Here is an 18,513-nt window from a genome sequence, read left to right on the forward strand (position 1 = left end):
AAAAATTAATAATAATAATTAGGCTAGCATGCAACCAGAGCTTTTGTATGTTTAGAAACTTCCCACAGTTGAGAATCACTGGGGTAAATTATCCCATGATGGTTTACATGAGTCAGTATATCATTTTATGATGAGAAAAAGCCTTTTTTCTCTGAATGAGAAAAATAAACAAAGAATGAGGGTCTCTTGGAGGTTCTACACAAAACTCATTTTTCTTTTTTTCCATTTCTCTCTACCATTCTACTCCAGCCATATGTTAAGTCCTTTCTTGAACACTTCCAAAAAGTTATGGTTTTTTATCTAGTGTTCTCTGTTCTCAGGGAAATATAGTCTCAAGACCCTTTCTAGAAATAGCTCCCTGAATTATGTTACCCTCTGCGTGTGATTCCAATGTGTTCTCTTTACAAAATCCCATCACAGCCATTATCCAGTTACAGCGTGCCTGGTGCCCATCTGCTCTCTGCATGGGGCTGCTGTCACCACTGTGGAAGGTGTAGGAAGCATCAAAACCAGGATTCACCCCGTGCAGGTAAGAGTACAATGTGGTGGGGACCCAGCGCTGGTATCGGCACCCTCCATAATCTAATGGACTCCAGTTAGGTCATCAATTTTGAGATTTTTTTGTGCTTTTAAATTCTCATTTTGTGGGATTTAGTGCTTCATAGCTAGGGATCTTTTCAGAGATTGGTGTATAGGGACTTCCATGGTGGGCCAGCGGTTAAGATTCTGTAGTCTTCCACTGAAGGGGGCATAGGTTCCATCCCTGATGGGGGAACTAAGATCCCAAAATAAGATGCCCAAAATAAAATAAAATTTTTTAAAAAGAGAGAGAGATTTGTGTATAAACCGAGATTTCATCTTCATAATTTTAATATATCTTAACTTCTCAGTCTCATCCTTGCCCTAAACTAAAACAAGGACAACCCAGTCTGATAAGAGAAGAAAATGAGATAGGAAACTAGAAGTTTATAGAAGATACTACTTGTCTACCACATTTCAAAATTACTAAACTGTGAATAAGAAGCTAATCTTGTATACAAATACTCCCCAAATGTCTCATGAGAAGCTGAACACCATGCTACAATAAAGCAGAACTAAAATGACGAAGTATTTATTGATACTAATGTTCAGAGGACTTTTTAAAAGAAACTGCAATATTACTTTTATGTACTATTGAACAAGAGTTTCTTCGGAGGTTAAGTTTTAAAAGCAGGGTGTAGAAAGAAAATTATGGATTGCTGTAATCTCCTTGGAAATTTCTTCCCCTAGAAGGTTGTGTTAGAACATGGAGGCGCAGAGCTTCCTCTGTTGATATGTTGCATTTATGAGCACTTTTGGTAGTGCTTGTCTTTCAACTGTAAACTTAATGACTTTTTGACCTTATTAAGCTCTTACTGCACACTTGGCTCACCATCTTAACAGTTATGGAAACAACCTAATGCTGCAGCTTATCAGATTTCTTCCTCCCAAATTCTGACAATACTTGATAGTTCAGGAGTGTCCCAAACAGGCTTTTACTGGCATGTGAGAGCCGCTTCTCTTGTGTTGTTGGAAGAGGGTGTTTGCTATGACCAGTGTGTTCTCTTGTCAAAACTCTATTAGTCTTTGCCCTGCTTCATTCTGTACTCCAAGGCCAAATTTGCCTGTTACTCCAGGTGTTTCTTGACTTCCTACTTTTGCATTCCAGTCCCCTATAATGAAAAGGACAACTTTTTGGGGTGTTAGTTCTAAAAGGTCTTGTAGGTCTTCATAGAACCGTTCAACTTCAGCTTCTTCAGTGTTACTGGTTGGGGCATAGACTTGGATTACTTCTGGGAAAGATTAAGGGCAGGAGGAGACGCCCACGACAGACGATAAGATGGTTGGATGGCATCACCGACTCAATGGATGTAAGTTTGGGTAATCTCCGGGAGTTGATGATGGACAGGGAGGCCTGGTGTGCTGCGGTTCATGGGGTCGCAAAGAGTCAGACATGACTGAGTGACTGAACTGAACTGAACTGAGAGCCGCTTGGTAAATGTTAGGGATTTTGTGAGCCAGGCTTTAAGCACAGCTGTTACTAAAAACTAAACTATACAAACTTAAAAGTAGGTAAATGATATTAAAAACGTTAATAAATAGTAACTTTTACTGTATCCCAATCATTTTACTACATTTTTCTATCACCTATGCTTTTGAGGACATTTATGTCTATTGTAGCTACACAGTGGAAGTACCTTGTAAGTGTATCCACATTCAATGACATCACATCAGAAGTTTAACCTCAGCCTCCATGGAAATATTTATATTACCAAAAATAGTAGAAGCTACAAATAAGGACTGTCTTCCCAGAGATCCAGTTGTTAAATATTCACCAGCACATGTGCTGTGTCTGTCTATATGACACATCTGAAACAACTTGCCTTCTAGCAGTAAACCCAACACAGCCATATTTTCCTCTAGCACCAGAACAATGTCTTTCCTTTCAGTTGAACCACAGATGAAGTATTTGGCTTCCATCTTAAGGGTCATGCTGTTTGAAAAAGGTTTATTTAAAAAACATATGAATCACATTCAGGCCAGTGAACTGAAGTATCCTCAACTCATTGAGAAAGACATGGGACAGAGACACACAGTGGGACCCACAGAGTCATGTTTCCCATTCGTTCATGGATGGGGTCTTTGTATAGAATGGACAAAGTAAATTGTCATTTCACATTCTATTTCTATTTTGCACTCTCTTTTTTTTATTGTTTTGTTGTATTTAAATGCATAAAGTTGAAAGTGCATAAATTATGTAAATGGTACAACACTACTAAATTATACTTCACAATTTTCAAAGCATGTATATAGATTGTCATTTAATCCATAAAACATTACAGAATATAAATGAAGAAGATAAAACTTACTTGCCAGAGACTGTTAAATGATTGTATATACTCATTTATTTATTCTCAGTTATCTTGTGCCATAGATACCATTATTATTCTAATTTAAAAGATGGGAATAACTTGTGGACACAGGGTGGGAAGGAGAGGGTAGGGTGAATTGAGAGAATATTATTGACATATATACACCACCATGTGGAGCCTGCCAGGCTCCTCTGTCCATGGGATTACAAAGGAGTCGGACATGATTTAGCAACTAAAATGACAACAATGTGTAAAGTAGATAACTAGTGGGAAGCTGCTGTATAAGACAGGGAGCTCAGCTGCATCTCTGTGGTGACCTAGAGTGATGGGATGTGGGGTGGGTTGGGAGAGAGGTATATGACGGAGGGGATGTATGTATACTGACTCACGTTGTTGCACAGCACAAACTATTAATAACACAACATTGTAAAGCAATATAATGTTGTTTAGTCACTAAGCTGTGTCCAACTCTTTTGCTATCCTGTGGACTGCAGCGCCCCAGGATCCTCTGTCCATAGGATTTCCCAGCCAAGGATACTGGAGCAAGTTGCCATTTACTTCTCCGGGGAATCTTCCTGACCCAAGGATCAAAATGCATCTCCTGCATTGACAGATTCTTTACCACTGAGCCACCAAGGAAGCCCCAAAAGCAATTATACTCCAATTAAAAAAAAAAAAAAGTCTTTTTAAAAGGAAGTGAAAAAGATGAAGAAAGGAATAAAGTAAAATAAGTCATCCAGAGACCCACAATTAATGAATACAGGAAGGACCTAAACCCACATGAACATGACTTCAAAGCATTTTACTCATTACTTAAACTATATTCTTATTTCACAGGAAAAGAAACCAGAGAGTCTAGAGAGTAAAATAACTTAATACATGCCAATAGGCTTTTCTTGAGTGGGTAGGCGAAACATGATTTCAAGAAATAGAAATATTCTTCCAGAATGACATTTTTCACCCTGCAGTTATCTCTAGAAAGCTAAATATATAAGCTTTGCTCCTATCTGGTATACAAGGAAGGGAAATGGGAGGTTTAAAGTAGAAGTAATGTACCATTTTTCCCCAGGAAAGACTTGCCAAGTGTCATGGGACACAGTGTGGCTTCTGCAGCCCAGGAATGGTGATGTCCATCTACACGCTGCTGAGGAACCACCCGGAGCCCACCCCTGAGCAGATAACCGAAGCTCTTGGAGGTGAGGTTTCTCAGCCCTCAGCAAAGCAGGACTTCTAGAGGGAGGTGCCCAAGGAAGGAGGGAAGAAGGCCCCAGCTGGTGGAGAGAAGCTTTGGGGTTCCAGGCACCTGGTCAACAAGTAGGCCTCATTAGCCCTCATCTTGACCTCAGTCCTCTCTAGGAAGGGCCGCCTTCATTGGTCAGCATTGGTGCCAAGAATTGGGGCAATACTGTTTCATTACAAACCTTTCTCCTTTAATGGAGCCTGTAGTCACTCTGCAAAAGCATTCAAACAGGCTGTTTCTAACATTTTTAATACAATAGTTTCCAAATGTGGAAATCTGGGTAGTGTACAAGAATGAGATTTTTTGGTTTATTTTTAAATCAATCTGTTAGAATCATTCATTAACTTTACTTACTAAAATTAATTTTACAAAGAGAATAGATTTCTGAAACTTTACCTTTTTCTGTTCTGGTTGGGTTCATTACAAGATCAAGAAGCCCATAAACAGGAATTAGTTATCACAGATAAGCTTGGTGAGCAACTCAATCTCCTATGACAAAAGAGCTATCGAATTTAAGTGAATTTACTACCAAAAAAAAGCATTTTATCAAATGTAGTTTCCTTCAATTAACATACTAGGTTCAAGGTAAGCAGTTACTAGTTCTTTGAAGAAAGCTGTGGAAGAAAACCTCGAAACGTTGTAAGAAAACTCTCTGTCCCTTTCGGTAAACAAACCTACACAAAAATTCAGTTTTATGATGAAAAGATACAGACTAAAACAAAGTAAAATTTCAACTTAAGTTGTATGATAACTAGAATATAAATATTCACTAATATTTTCCCTTATCTCTCATCAACTTCTACATTCAACATTTTTCAGTTTCTCATTAAGTATTATAAGAATTTTGGCCAATGGTTTCAATTATAATTTTAGCTAAACCTGAATAAATTTGAATAATAGATTATCTTTGTTTTATAAAATAACCCACACTAACGAGATATTTAGAGCTTTGAAAAGTAAAGTTCTTGTGATTTGCCTTACTTTTTGTATGTGTCTTTGAATATGCACAGACAGCCTTATAAACATGAATTATTTCCTCCCAGATTCTATGCCTATAACTCACTTAACCACCAGGAGATGGCTGTAAAGTTTGGCTAAATTATAAAGATAACTTTATTCTAGGCAAGGATAACTTCGAGAGTATTTTTTGTTTCACACTTCATTTACTTGATCTCTTTCTAGAATTATAAATGCTAGGCACACTGATAACCTTTATGTTCATGTTTGAAGAAAACTGATCAAATAAAAACTCAAAAGGAATGCAATTAGACATGACACATACCTTCTATAATGATCAGCTGATACAAATGACCACTTCATTTAATCTTGTTTTTTTCTTCAAGACTAAGAAAAGAAAAATTTTGAATTTCCATATTTTTCTCCCTTAGAATCAGAAAATTTTCTGTAATGGGTGCTATTAGTTTCCCTCGGTGGGCTTTTACTAGCGCTTCTGATTATGTGGCAAACAAAACTAAAAGCTTTGATATAGCTCTATCTAGCTTTTAATGCTTTCTCACTGTTTATCAATGAGAAATTGTCCTTTGCCTCTTAAATAGTTCAATCTCATGCCCTACAGCTATGTTCTAGGTATTTCAACTCCTTTTTTCTATGCCAAAGAGAGATTTATAACTCACAAACTCCTGTATTCTTTCTTCTTAAGCAAAAGGAAAGATAAAATATGGAATCTAAATCCATCCTTGTGCATGTAGTTTCTTTCTAAACAATTTTTGCTCAAATAAAAAAAGAGAAGTAAACCTATTATCCAGTTTTTCCACATGACTCACTGGCAACAAGTTTCCAAATAACACTTTGCTTCTAGCTAACTAAAGCTGCCCAGTTCACATATATACATTGCTTCTGAAATTTTTAAACTGTATTTGAACATAATAATCTTAAATTTATTTTTAACATAAAAATGATGTATTTCTATTATGAAAAATGAAAAAAAAAATGAAAAGATAAGGAAAAACTCATTCATATTCCTGCTACTAGAAGACAACCACAGTCAAGATGCTTCTCTTTCAGTCTCTTCTGTACATAGTTTTTGTAAGGCTTATTTTAAATACTTGTGACTATCATGTATGCAATTGCATAGTACATATACAATTTTTAACTATACAACATAAGAATTTTCCCATATTACTAAAACCTCTTTATAAATATCATTTATACTGGCTTCAAATTTGAATATACTTTTTTTTTAATATTTTATTTTATTTTTTAAACTTTACAATATTGTATTGGTTTTGCAACATGAATCCGCCACAGGTATACACGTGTTCCCCATCCTGAACCCTCCTCCCTCTTCCCTTCCTGTACCATCCCTCTGGGTCGTCCCAGTGCACCAGCCCCAAGCATCCAGTATCGTACATCGAACCTGGACTGGTGACTCGTTTCATATACAATATTATACATGTTTCAATGCCATTCTCCCAAATCATCCCACCCTCTCCCTCTCCCACAGAGTCCAAAAGACTGTTCTATACATCAGTGTCTCTTTTGCTGTCTCGTATACAGGGTTATTGTTACCATCTTTCTAAATTCCATATATATGCGTTAGTATACTGTACTGGTGTTTTTCTTTCTGGCTTACTTCACTCTGTATAATAGGCTCCAGTTTCATCCACCTCATTAGAACTGATTCAAATGTATTCTTTTTAATGGCTGTGAATATACTTTTTTTAAAGGACAGTGGTTTCATCACCGTTTCTACCATATTTTGAAATGACTAATTAAAACAATACCATGTCCTTATTGAGCACCTACTATGCTGTACTGGGAGGATTCAAGAACATCTAAGACTGTCTTTGCTTTCTCCATGAGCTTAAGAGCCAATGAAGGAAATGAAGTACGCACATAAATGACCCTACTCCAACATGGTCAGCGATATTCCTGGGGAAGGATCCAGACAATGAGTGTACGGCTCTGGCTGGGGTGTTAGAGTGGACTCCATGGAGGAGGGGGGCTGTGGCCCTGATAAATGGACACACTCTCCCCAAGAGGACCTTTGAGGCAGAAGAGACTACATGAGAGAAGCTTAACAAAGGGGCCCATGTGAGATGTTATGGGGGACGGTGGTCACATGTTATATGAGTTATGGCAAGGGTGGGAAACAATGTAGGAAGGGAAAAAACTATAGAGATCTCTGTGATATTTCAGGATAAAACTGTAATCACAAGTATATTCTAATTTTTGAAGGGCATTTCTGTTTCAAAGAACCATTTTGTTGGTTTGAGAAACAAAAAGTAGAAACCGAAAAACTACTAATATAGCTATTCCAATGAAAAAAAGCACAACTATGCAATATATCTCTATCATTCCTTAAACATCAATTTCTTCTTCAGGTAATTTGTGCCGCTGTACTGGATACCGACCAATTGTAGAAAGTGGAAAAACTTTCTGTGCGGTAAGTAATGATAAAAAATATTTTTTCAGTTGATTTAACATATTAAAAAACCTTTGTGTAAAACTGTCTATTGCATTCAGTTATCTCTAAAATGTGCTTTCTATCCACTGAAAGTTATTAAATGCCACTATTGTTGTTTTTAAAAATAAATCTTTAATATCTATCTTGTTTACAGCCCTAAATTAGGCACTGTCTTTAGAAGTAAAGTATGTGGTCTATGACTTCAAGAAATGCAAAGCCTATAGAAGAAAATTAAATATATAGATTAAAAAACAATAAACACATAGTTGAAAAGCAAGATATTAAAAGCTCAATATATCCTCTCTAGTGGGCTTCCCAGGTGGCACAGTGGTAAGGCATCTGCCTACCAATGCAGGAGATTTAGGAGACTTGGGCTCCATCCCTAGGTTGGGAAGACCCCCTGGAGTAGAAAAATGGCTACTAACTGCAGTGTTCTTGCCAGGAAAATCCCATGGACAGAGGACCTGGTGTGCTATAGTCCATTGAGTCACAAAGAGTCAGACACGACTGAGTGCAGCACAGCACAGCAGCATAGCCTCTCTACCTTGTAAATAAATTTTAGAGGAATACGGATTAAACAGAATCAATGAGTGGGGAGGGAAGATACAGAGGAGACTTATTGGAGAATGAGAGTTATGAGCCAGGTCTTAAAGGAAGTGATATTAACGGATGGGTAAAGAGAGGCCATTAGAAAATTTCCAGTAAGAAAATGTATGGAAGTAGAAAAAAGAAAGGATGTCCAAAGTTCAACTAAGAAATTGAAATGGCTGAAGCATTAAGGAATTTAGGCTCAAAGCTGATACCTACTATATAGTCATTGTTTATTCTCAAGCTAGAAGTCACACAAGAACAATATTTCAAAATTCTTGGCACCTGTCTATAAGAAAAATAAGCCTGGAAAGAGAGGATGGGGATGAGGGCACGGACTAGTGCAATATCCCATGAATGAGGGAATGAGGACCTAAACCAGTGTGGTAGATATGGGCCCAAAATGATAACTTTCAGGAAGAGGATTGCCAGAATCATAACCTCTAGATGATAAAGGAGGCAGTGAGAAAGAAATCCAAATCAGCTTCCAAACTGAGACATCAAAGAATCAAATAGGTTGAAGGAAGCTGTAAAAGAATGATTTAGTATATGGCCTGGAGGGGGGTGATGTCTTGAGATAGATTTAGTTTTCATAAAGTTAAAAATCAAGACTAGACATCATCATGACAAGTATTCAGTTGTGTTTTTCATCACCCATTTTTATGTAAAAAATTATTTTTATATAATTTTGATTGACCAAAACCAACTCAAAGGGTGCAAGTTCATTCCAAATACTAAAACATCTAAAAGAAATCTTTGTTTAGACCAGAAACAAAGAATTTCAAAAAAATTTCCAAACTACAGGCTAGTTTATTTTAAATCCTGAGTAAGATATTTTTTATGTTGTGCTGTATGTGTGGCCATTTTGACTCATGAGAACAGCAATTTCGAATGATTCAATCTATTACTATTTTCCTGGAGGCAAAATACATACAAAAGTAGACATTTTGTCACACTCACTCAGGGTCCCCACATTCAGCCACTAGTTGGTCCCTTTATTGTGCATGATGTTGTCACAAAGTCCAAATGCCTTCTCAACTCTGGACAGTTACCTTATGAGTGAAAATACCCACCACCATTCCTGCAGTGCTTCCTGTGTGTCAGATACTGTGCACACCTGTCACATATTTAAATCTGACAAACCTCTTGGGGCGGGTTTTATTTTCCTAATTTAACTAATTCAATCCAGCTAGTATGTGTTAAAGCAGGAACTAGAACCCAGGTCTCTTTGACTCCACGTATAAAGCCAAACCATAGGTCTCCAGACCACCACAGACCCTTAGGCTGTGTCTACATGTGAAAACGGCAAACAGGAATGATGATTTGTTTGAGAGTTGCAGGAACTGACCGGTGAATTCAGGCCAAAAACACTACTTTGACTCTACATGAAATGTCCTGAAAATTAAGGCAAAATGTTTTGGGACTTGCGTTCTCCAAATACTTTGGAATAGCTCCAAAAACATTCAAAGAAACTCAGGTTTTTCAGTCTATTTATATTTATATACAGGACATCTTAAAGGCAGTTTGTCTTCCCAGGACTTCATTAAAAAATACACATGCATCACCCTTCTGATGAAAAGCCAGCTGTTTGTCTTTCTAATTACCACCTTGTAACTATACTCCTTTGACCTCACTTCCAGTAGGAAGCCTTAGCTGACTGACCCACCTTCCTCTAACCACCTTCATCTTCCCCTGAAACTCAAGCAGAACCATTTATAAGACCCTAGCAGGAACATGGTTGCACACTCCATGCATTTTGTCTGATCCTTCAGTTATGGAATAGCTTATACTCTGTCCCACTCCATTACAGAGTCCCTGAGCTTCCCTGGTAGCTAAGATGGTATAGAATCTGCCTACAGTGTAGGAGGCCCCAGTTCAATTCCTAGGTTGGGAAGACCCCCTGGGGAAGGGATAGGCTACCTACTCCAGTATTCTTGGGCTTCCCTTGTGGCTCAGCTGGTAAAGAATCTGCCTGCAATGTGGAAGACCTGGGTTCAATCCCTGGGTTGGGAAGATCCCCTGAAGAAGGGAAGAGCTACCCACTCCAATATTCTGGCCTGGAGAATTCCATGGACTGCAGTCCATAGGTTCGAAAAGAGTCAGACACGGCTGAGTGACTTTCGCTTCACTGAGGGCCAGGATGGGCTCTGTTACTTCTTCCATAGCTCCTCTGGGGCCTGGGCACTGCTGGGTGCTCAGGTTGGTGTTTAAAAATCAACCAATGGATTTGTTATAAACTGTATTACTTCCTAAGGAATCAACTGTTTGTCAAATGAAAGGATCAGGAAAATGTTGCATGGATCAAGAAGAGAAGTCTTTCACAAGTAGACAGGAAAAAGTAAGTATCTATTATTCTACTTAAGTTGGAATTGACTGAAACATGCCCACATCAATCCAAATTTATTATTCTAGTCTTTTCAGTGAATAAAACGTAAAGTTAGTGAATTCAAGGCATAAACAGCTTTTACAAGTCCCCCAGATTAGCAAGCCCATGACTTTCATGAGGGGCTTCCCAGGTGGCACAGTGGTAAAAGAATCCGCCTGCAGTGCAGGAGACGTAAGAGACGTGGGTTCAGTCCCTGGGTCAGGAAGATCCCCTGGAGGAGGAAATGGCAACCCACTCCAGTATTCTTGCCTAGAAAATTCCATGGACAGAGGAACCTGGTGGGCTACAGTCTATGGGGTTGCACAGAGTCAGACATGACTGAGCATACGTGCACAGACTTTCATGAGGCTAGTCACCACAGAAGACTATTTTCCTTCAGAAGCACTACAAATTTCTGTGCCTTAATCTGGGCTTACCCCCTCTGTAACCCCCCAGCAAGCACTACAAGGGATGAAAGCAGGGACACATCTTCATGCCTGTGGCAGATAAACACCTGCCAGTGATACCTGAGACCCAGACAGAAGTTAAAATCCAATTCCTGACACCAAAAGAGGAAGCCCAGAGCCCAGCAGATCTGCCAGGGAAACCATCAGTGTCCGCTGAGGGCGGGGAGGAATTCTGCCAGGGCTGCCCTGTGGCTCTGGGGCTTCTATTTTATATACAGAATGTCAGATGCAGGCTCTGACTCTGAAGTTTCACACTGAGAGACTCCTGTGCATCTCTCAGCATCTCTGAAGTTCCATTTGTGTTTTGTTTTGTTGAGATGTGTACCAAACTGTACAACGAAGATGAATTCCAGCCCTTCGATCCAACCCAGGAACCTATATTCCCTCCTGAACTGATAGTAAGATACTTTACTTTTGTTGTCTTATAACATGATGTGGTTTAAGCATTTTGCCTTATACTATGAGACTACTGAGTTTTAGATCCTAAAAGTTGGGAGTGTGTCCAACATGATAACCCATTTTTAGAAACATGTTCAGCTCTGCTGTGAATAGTATAAAACAGACAGCTTAGGAAAGCGGTGCTGCCGGGACCATAGGGGTGCTTGGGTCCACCCCTCCACTGAAGATCCTGAGCTCAGAGAGTGTAGGTGACTTAACCAAGATCACACAACTACACAGTGAGATGCGTCAAAGACATTTTGTAAAACTAGTAAAGTAAAAATCAGATGATACTTATTATAATGGAATTTCATTATTCCTACTCTTAACCTCTGTGTTCTCAACTCAGTGGGGAGAGAGAGAGAATAACACAAACAGTGTGATATGCCCATCATTCTATTCCATGGCTCTGTCCTGGAGAGAGCATGAGGTGAGGGCTATGATTCTACTGGCTTCTCAGAAAGCTTCAGTCCCTATGTTACCAACCAGGGTTCTTGGCCTCCTTAATCAGTAGAAACCTATCAGAGGCCAGACAAGAAATTCAGGTAAACCTTTACTACAGCCCCTGCTGCAGCATGGGGGAGTCAAAACACACAACAGGTCCCCTCTCTGCTTGCTTGCTCCCTGAGGGGGCGGTGAGCTTGTTCCTTATATGGCATGAGGGTAGGGGTGTGTCCAGGGGTCAACCCGAAGGGATGGCTTAAGTGGTTTGCCCACCCCTTAGGCGATGTCATGTGCAGGGGGTGTGCGCAGTACCTGCTTTTTCTCTGGCTCTTCAAAAGCGGCAGCTGGGTTTTTGGGTCTCTTTGTATTATTTGTTCAGAATTTGCCTCAGTTGCGCATGCACGTAGTTATTTTTGACCCATGCAGTTTCCTTGTATTTTGTTACTCAAGGAGAGATCCAGGGGCAAGCATTACAGCACTCGAGCAAAAGGTCCCAGGTCCCCGCCTGTCTCACACACACACCCCTCAGAGCGTGAGAACCTGGACGCACCTCGTGTTTAACGATTATTTGTACATGTAGATATGTAGATAAAGATAGATATTTTAAATATATTAGTATATTTGATCAGAGAAGGCAACAGCACCCCACTCCAGTACTCTTGCCTTGAAAATCCCATGGAGGGAGGAGCCTGGTAGGCTGCAGTCCATGGGGTCGCTAAGAGTTGGACACAATTGAGCGACTTCACTTTCACTTTTCATTTTCATGCATTGGAGAAGGAAATGGCAACCCACTCCAGTGTTCTTGCCTGGAGAATCCCAAGGACGGCAGAGCCTGGTGAGCTGTCTATGGGGTCGCACAGAGTCAGACACAACTGAAATGACTTAGCAGTAGCAGCAGCAGTATATTTGATATATATTTTAATATTATATATATGTACAAAGTTGTAAAAGTATCCATTTATACTCTACCAGATGAATGATTTAAGGGATTTTTTTACCCAAGGATAATATTGCTAATAAGCAATTTCTGTCCTACCGAAGAATCTAATTTCCAAAGAATCTAATCTCCAAAGGAGGGGCCCCTCTGAGTCACCATTACGGCAGAATTAGAGCAAGAAGCCTAGCCCTTTAATTCCAGGCTAAGATACCTTCAAGATGCCATGCTGCCTCCTCTCTGTGTAGTCACTTCACAAATGCAGAGTTTGCTCTACTCTATATGCAGCTGTTGATGTACAGACACCTATTATGAGAGTTATTCAGTGGTGCTAAGACACATCTTCTCAATCTAGGTAGCTTCAAACAAGGCCACCTTCTCCTGATACCTAGAAGTTAGGTTGTCTCAAAAAGCTAAAATAAACAGCAGGCTACTTAGACACCCAGAGCATTACTTGGAAGTCTATTGGCTTTGCTTCCCTGTAGAGAATGGCAGAAGACCCGAACAAAAGGAGGCTGACGTTCCGAGGGAAGAGGACCACCTGGATCACTCCTGTAAAATTGAATGACCTTCTGGAGCTGAAAACCAGTTTCCCTGAAGCCCCCATCATCATGGGGAACACTGCAGTGGGTAGGTGGTCTAGGGGCATGTTTTTTTAGTCTAGATTGGGGTAACTCAAACGTGTCTCTTTTAAAACTCTGCACAAATGCGATTCACTTTTATTAGTGAGTGCCTATGATCCTTTAGAATGTTGTGTTGTTTTCTTTTGCAAGTGAGTTGCCATGTAATTTCCACTTTGAATTATCAGCAAGCCACACATTACTGTCTTTCTTTTCTAATTGCTTTACGTATTTTTCTCCTTAAGGACCCAGTATTAAATTCAGAGATGAATTCCATCCGGTTTTTATATCTCCACTTGGGCTTCAAGAACTATATTTCGTGGATAGCACAGATGATGGTACGTACCTTTTTTTTTTCCAATTAAGAGGTAACCATTGGCTGCTGCTGCTGCTGCTAAGTCGCTTCAGTCATGTCCGACTCTGTGCGACCCCATAGACGGCAGCTCACAAGGATCCCCCGTCCCTGGGATTCTCCAGGCAAGAACAATGGAGTGGGTTGCCATTTCCTTCTCCAATGCATGAAAGTGAAAACTGAAAGTGAAGTCGCTCAGTCGTGTCCGACTCTTCTCGACCCCATGGACCGTAGCCTACCAGGCTCCTCTGTCCATGGGATTTTCCAGGCAAGAGTACTGGAGTGGGGTGCCATTGCTAGTGGGCTGTTAATCAATTACAAAAACTGGACTAATTTGAGATCTTCATAGAATAGCTGACCTCATTTACTCTTTCAGAAATATGTATTGAGCACCTATGTGAGTCTTCTATGAGCTTTATCAAACTGCCCACCCGGCTGTGTCACCATGGACTACATTGTCATAGAAGCCATAATGGCAGGAGGATGGCACACAGCTCAGCCAAGTATAGAGAGAGTGACTGAATAAGAAGGCTTAAGACATTATTGGAGAAGGAAATGGCAACCCACTGCAGTGTTCTTGCCTGGAGAATCACAGGGACAGGGAGCCTGGTGGGCTGCCGTCTATGGGGTCGCACAGAGTTGGACACAACTAAAGTGACTTAGCAGCAGCAGCAGCAAGACATTATTTGGCCAGTAGGAAAGGTTCTTGCCTGATATTACTCCCTGATTCACAAATTTGCTTGAGGCATATCCTATATACATGCACACTCACCAAAAAGAGAAAAGATCTGGGCCATAAGATTTGAAAATGTAACTATAAACAACAACCTTATTTATTTTTACAGTCCTCACAATTTACTAAGGGTCCTCACATCTCTTATTTGTTTTGATTCTCATGACAACCCTGGGAGGTAGACATAGCAGGTAGTCTTGAAATCCCCATTCTCCTAAAGAACATGCAGGATCAAAAGGCTTAAGTAACTGCTGAACTTCACACGCCTAACACATGGTCAAGTCAGGACTAGATCCTAAGTCTTCTTACTCCAAGTCAAGTATTCCTTCTTCATCATGCACCAAATAAGGCTATCTGAGACATATGTACCACTGTCTACTATCCAAACTCAGCATGTGAATGGATAAAAATCATCAGTTCAGTTCAGTTGCTCAGTCGTGTCCGACTCTTGGCAACCCCATGAACCGCAGCATGCCAGGCCTCCCTGTTCATCACCAGCTCCCAGAGTCTACCTAAACCCATGTCCATTGAGTTGGTGATGCCATCCAACCATCTCATCTTCTGTCATTCCCTTCTCCTCCTGCTCTCAATCTTACCCAGCATCAGGTCTTATCAAATGAGTCAGCTCTTCGCATCAGGTGGCCTAAGTATTGGAGTTTCAGCTTCAACATCAGTCCTTCCAATGAACACCCAAGACTGATCTCCTTTAGAATGGACTGGCTGGATCTCCTTGCAGTACAAGAGACTCTCAAGAGTCTTCTCCAACACCACAGTTCAAAAGCATCAATTCTTCAGCACTCAGCCTCCTTTATATTCCAACTCTCACATCCATAATGACTACTGGAAAAATCTTAGCCTTGACTAGATGGACCTTTGTTGACAAAGAATGTCTCTGCTTTTTAATATGTTGTCTAGGTTGGTCATAACTTCCCTTCCAAGGAGTAAGAGTCTTTTAATTTCACAGCTGCAATCACCATCTGCAGTGATTTTGGAGTCCAGAAAAATAAAGTCATCCACTGTTCCCACTGTCTCCCCATCTATTTGCCATGAAGTGATGGGACTGGATGCCATGATCTTAGTTTTCTGAATGTTGAGCTTTAAGCCAACTTTTTCACTCTCCTCTTTCACTTTCATCAAGAGGCTCTTTAGTTCTTCTTCACTTTCTGCCATGAGGGTGGTGTCATCTGCATATCTGAGGCTATTGATATTTCTCCCAGCAATCTTGATTCCAGCTTGTGCTTCTTCCAGTCCAGCGTTTCTCATGATGTACTCTGCATAGAAGTTAAATACGCAGGGTGACAATATACAGCCTTGACCTACTCCTTTTCCTATTTGGAACCAGTCTGTTGTTCCATGTCCAGTTCTAACTGCTGCTTCCTGACCTGCATACAGGTTTCTCAAGAGGCAGGTCAGGTGGTCTCATATTCCCATCTCTTCCAGAATTTTCCACAGTTTATTGTGATCCACACAGTCAAAGGCGTTGGCATAGTCAATAAAGCAGAAATAGATGTTTTTCTGGAACTCTCTTGCTTTTTCCATGATCCAGCAGATGTTGGCAATTTGATCTCTGGTTCTGCCTTTTCTAAAACAAGCTTGAACATCAAGAAGTTCACAGTTCACATATTGCTGAAGCGTGGCTTGGAGAATTTTGAGCATTACTTTACTAGCGTGTGAGATGAGTGCAATTGTGCAGTAGTTTGAGCATTCTTTGGCATTGCCTTTCTTTGGGATTGGAATGAAAACTGACCTTTTCCAGTCCTATGGCCACTGCTGAGGTTTCCAGATTTGCTGGCATATTGAGTGCAGCACTTTCACAGCATCATCTTTCAGGATTTGAAATAGCTCAACTGGAATTCCATCACCTCCACTAGCTTTGTTCGTAGTGATGCTTCCTAAGGCCCACTTGACTTCACATTCCAGAATGTCTGGCTCTAGGTGAGTGTGAGTGATCACACCATCATGATTATCTTGGTCTTGAAGATCTTTTTTGTACAGTTCTTCTGTGTATTCTTGCCACCTCTTCTTAATATCTTCTGCTTCTGTTAGGTCCCTACCATTTCTGTCCTTTATTGAGCCCATCTTTGCATGAAATGTTCCCTTGGTATTTCTAATTTTCTTGAAGAGACCTATAGTCCTTCCCATTCTGTTGTTTTCCTCTATTTCTTTGCATTAATCACTGAGGAAGGCTTTCTTATCTGTCCTTGCTATTCTTTGGAACTCTGCATTCAAATGGGAGTATCTTTCCTTTTCTCCTTTGCTTTTCACAGCTATTTGTAAGGCCTCCTCAGACAGCCATTTTGCTTCTTTGCATTTCTTTTTCTTGGGGATGGTCTTGATAAAAATCATACGTCTGAGTAAATCTCAGATACGTAAATAGAAATCAAATGGAGAATTATCTGCTTTCCCCTCTGATCTTCCCATCTTAGTCTGCTCATTCTTTTCTTATTTTTTTTCTTGTTGGAAAGTCCATATTAATGGAGCCACAGAAGGAGATGGAGCAAGGAAAGATCAGGCTGTATGGGGAAGGGCTAGAAGGAAGGGATGTGGTTAGGGTGGGGTAGAGATGGAGGGACTGGATGTTAGAACCTGGAAAATTAAGTCAGTATTTCTCAACCTTTTCATCATTTCTCACTCTAAGGAGTGATGGACATTTTTTCTCTCATCGTCCTCCATAAAATTTTAACATCACAGATAGACCATATATCTGTATGGGTATCAGGGCTTTATAAATAAAAAGAATAAGATTTTTTTCACTGCCTTGGTGGCAGTATTGCCCCCATTGAGAATGCATGGACTAGAAGACATCACTACTCAAAACACTCCCTGTAAGCTCACAGACAGATAGAACTAAGCCAAGTTTCCAGCAGGTGTCTCTTCTTGTTAGGATGAAGGAACAACAGGAAGAGATGGTTTGGGAAAAGGGCAAACGGGCAGTGCAGATTTGGAAGTCAACTTCCACTCAAGTGTAATGATCTTGTAAAAATCTTACAGGATCTTGGTTGAAATTTTCACACTTGATCCGTCTATTCAGGACAGCACTACACTGGGAATAAACAGAGTAATGAGTTTCAGATATCTATGGTTGAGGTGTCCTAAAATCTAAGGCAGATACAACTGTGTACATGAAAGAGAAAAGTCTTTGGTACTTAATATTTGAGAATAAAGCAAATCGCCAAAATATCTTTATCTTTGTTTCTGTCCTTCTAAGTTTATATGAAAAGAGAAGATATATTTGAAAGAGTGTTTCCAAGCAGCCCATGCATCTTGTTACCTTCCACTTTAAGTTTAAATTCCATACCTTACTTTCAGGGGTGACGATAGGCGCAGGATACAGCCTGGCCCAGTTGAATGATGCCTTACGTTTTATTGTTTCTGAACAACCAAAGGAGAAGACCAAGACCTACCACGCTCTCCTGAAGCACCTGAGAACACTTGCTGGAGCCCAGATTAGGAACATGGCGGTATGTTCTCTAGTGTCATATGAGATAAGACTGTGTCAGAGCGGCTTTAGAGACGGTTTTGGGACAATGAGAATTGTATTGACAGCAGCACAGTGCATATCTGAATTTAGAGTTTCCTCAGGCTCCAGTCTCCTCACTTCGCCATGTTATTGGACACGTGCTAGGGTCAGTTCTGAAAGAGGTTTTTTTCCTCATGACACATGGAAAGGCAATATTTTCTCAAGCTATAAGTTCGAATTGGCGTCAGAGGAGTGGGACTCATGCACACTGTGTTGTCTGACTGTATTTAGCTGCACGCCCCCAGCCAAGTTTGCCAGATCTTTCTCTGAAACAAAGAAGAGAATTTTTAAAGCTTACACAAGATCCCTGTATACATAATTCCTTATTTTTCAAATGACTGAGTGTAGCTTTAAAAATGCCATCTTTTCTTTTTAATCTAGACTTTAGGCGGGCATGTGGTGAGCAGGCCTAACTATTCTGACCTGAATCCCATCTTAGCAGCAGGAAATGCTACCATCAATCTGATATCTAAAGGTAAGAGACCAAGCTTTAA

At 40.2% G+C, this 18,513-nt stretch overlaps 1 protein-coding gene across 1 annotated transcript in view; it reads left to right on the forward strand.

Moving 5' to 3' along the window:
* Nucleotides 1-18,513, forward strand: part of LOC113906095 (aldehyde oxidase 4-like) — a 71,633-nt gene that overhangs the window by 9,992 nt on the left and 43,128 nt on the right. The window contains exons 4-12 of the mRNA XM_027564076.1: nt 421-529; nt 3,961-4,087; nt 7,476-7,537; nt 10,401-10,484; nt 11,296-11,376; nt 13,280-13,424; nt 13,660-13,752; nt 17,809-17,960; nt 18,401-18,494. Coding sequence (XP_027419877.1) covers nt 421-529; nt 3,961-4,087; nt 7,476-7,537; nt 10,401-10,484; nt 11,296-11,376; nt 13,280-13,424; nt 13,660-13,752; nt 17,809-17,960; nt 18,401-18,494 — 947 coding nt within the window. The remainder of the gene's footprint in view (nt 1-420; nt 530-3,960; nt 4,088-7,475; nt 7,538-10,400; nt 10,485-11,295; nt 11,377-13,279; nt 13,425-13,659; nt 13,753-17,808; nt 17,961-18,400; nt 18,495-18,513) is intronic.

This window comes from Bos indicus x Bos taurus, chromosome 2 (genome assembly GCF_003369695.1).
Source record: "Bos indicus x Bos taurus breed Angus x Brahman F1 hybrid chromosome 2, Bos_hybrid_MaternalHap_v2.0, whole genome shotgun sequence".
Classification (NCBI taxonomy): Eukaryota; Metazoa; Chordata; class Mammalia; order Artiodactyla; family Bovidae; genus Bos; species Bos indicus x Bos taurus.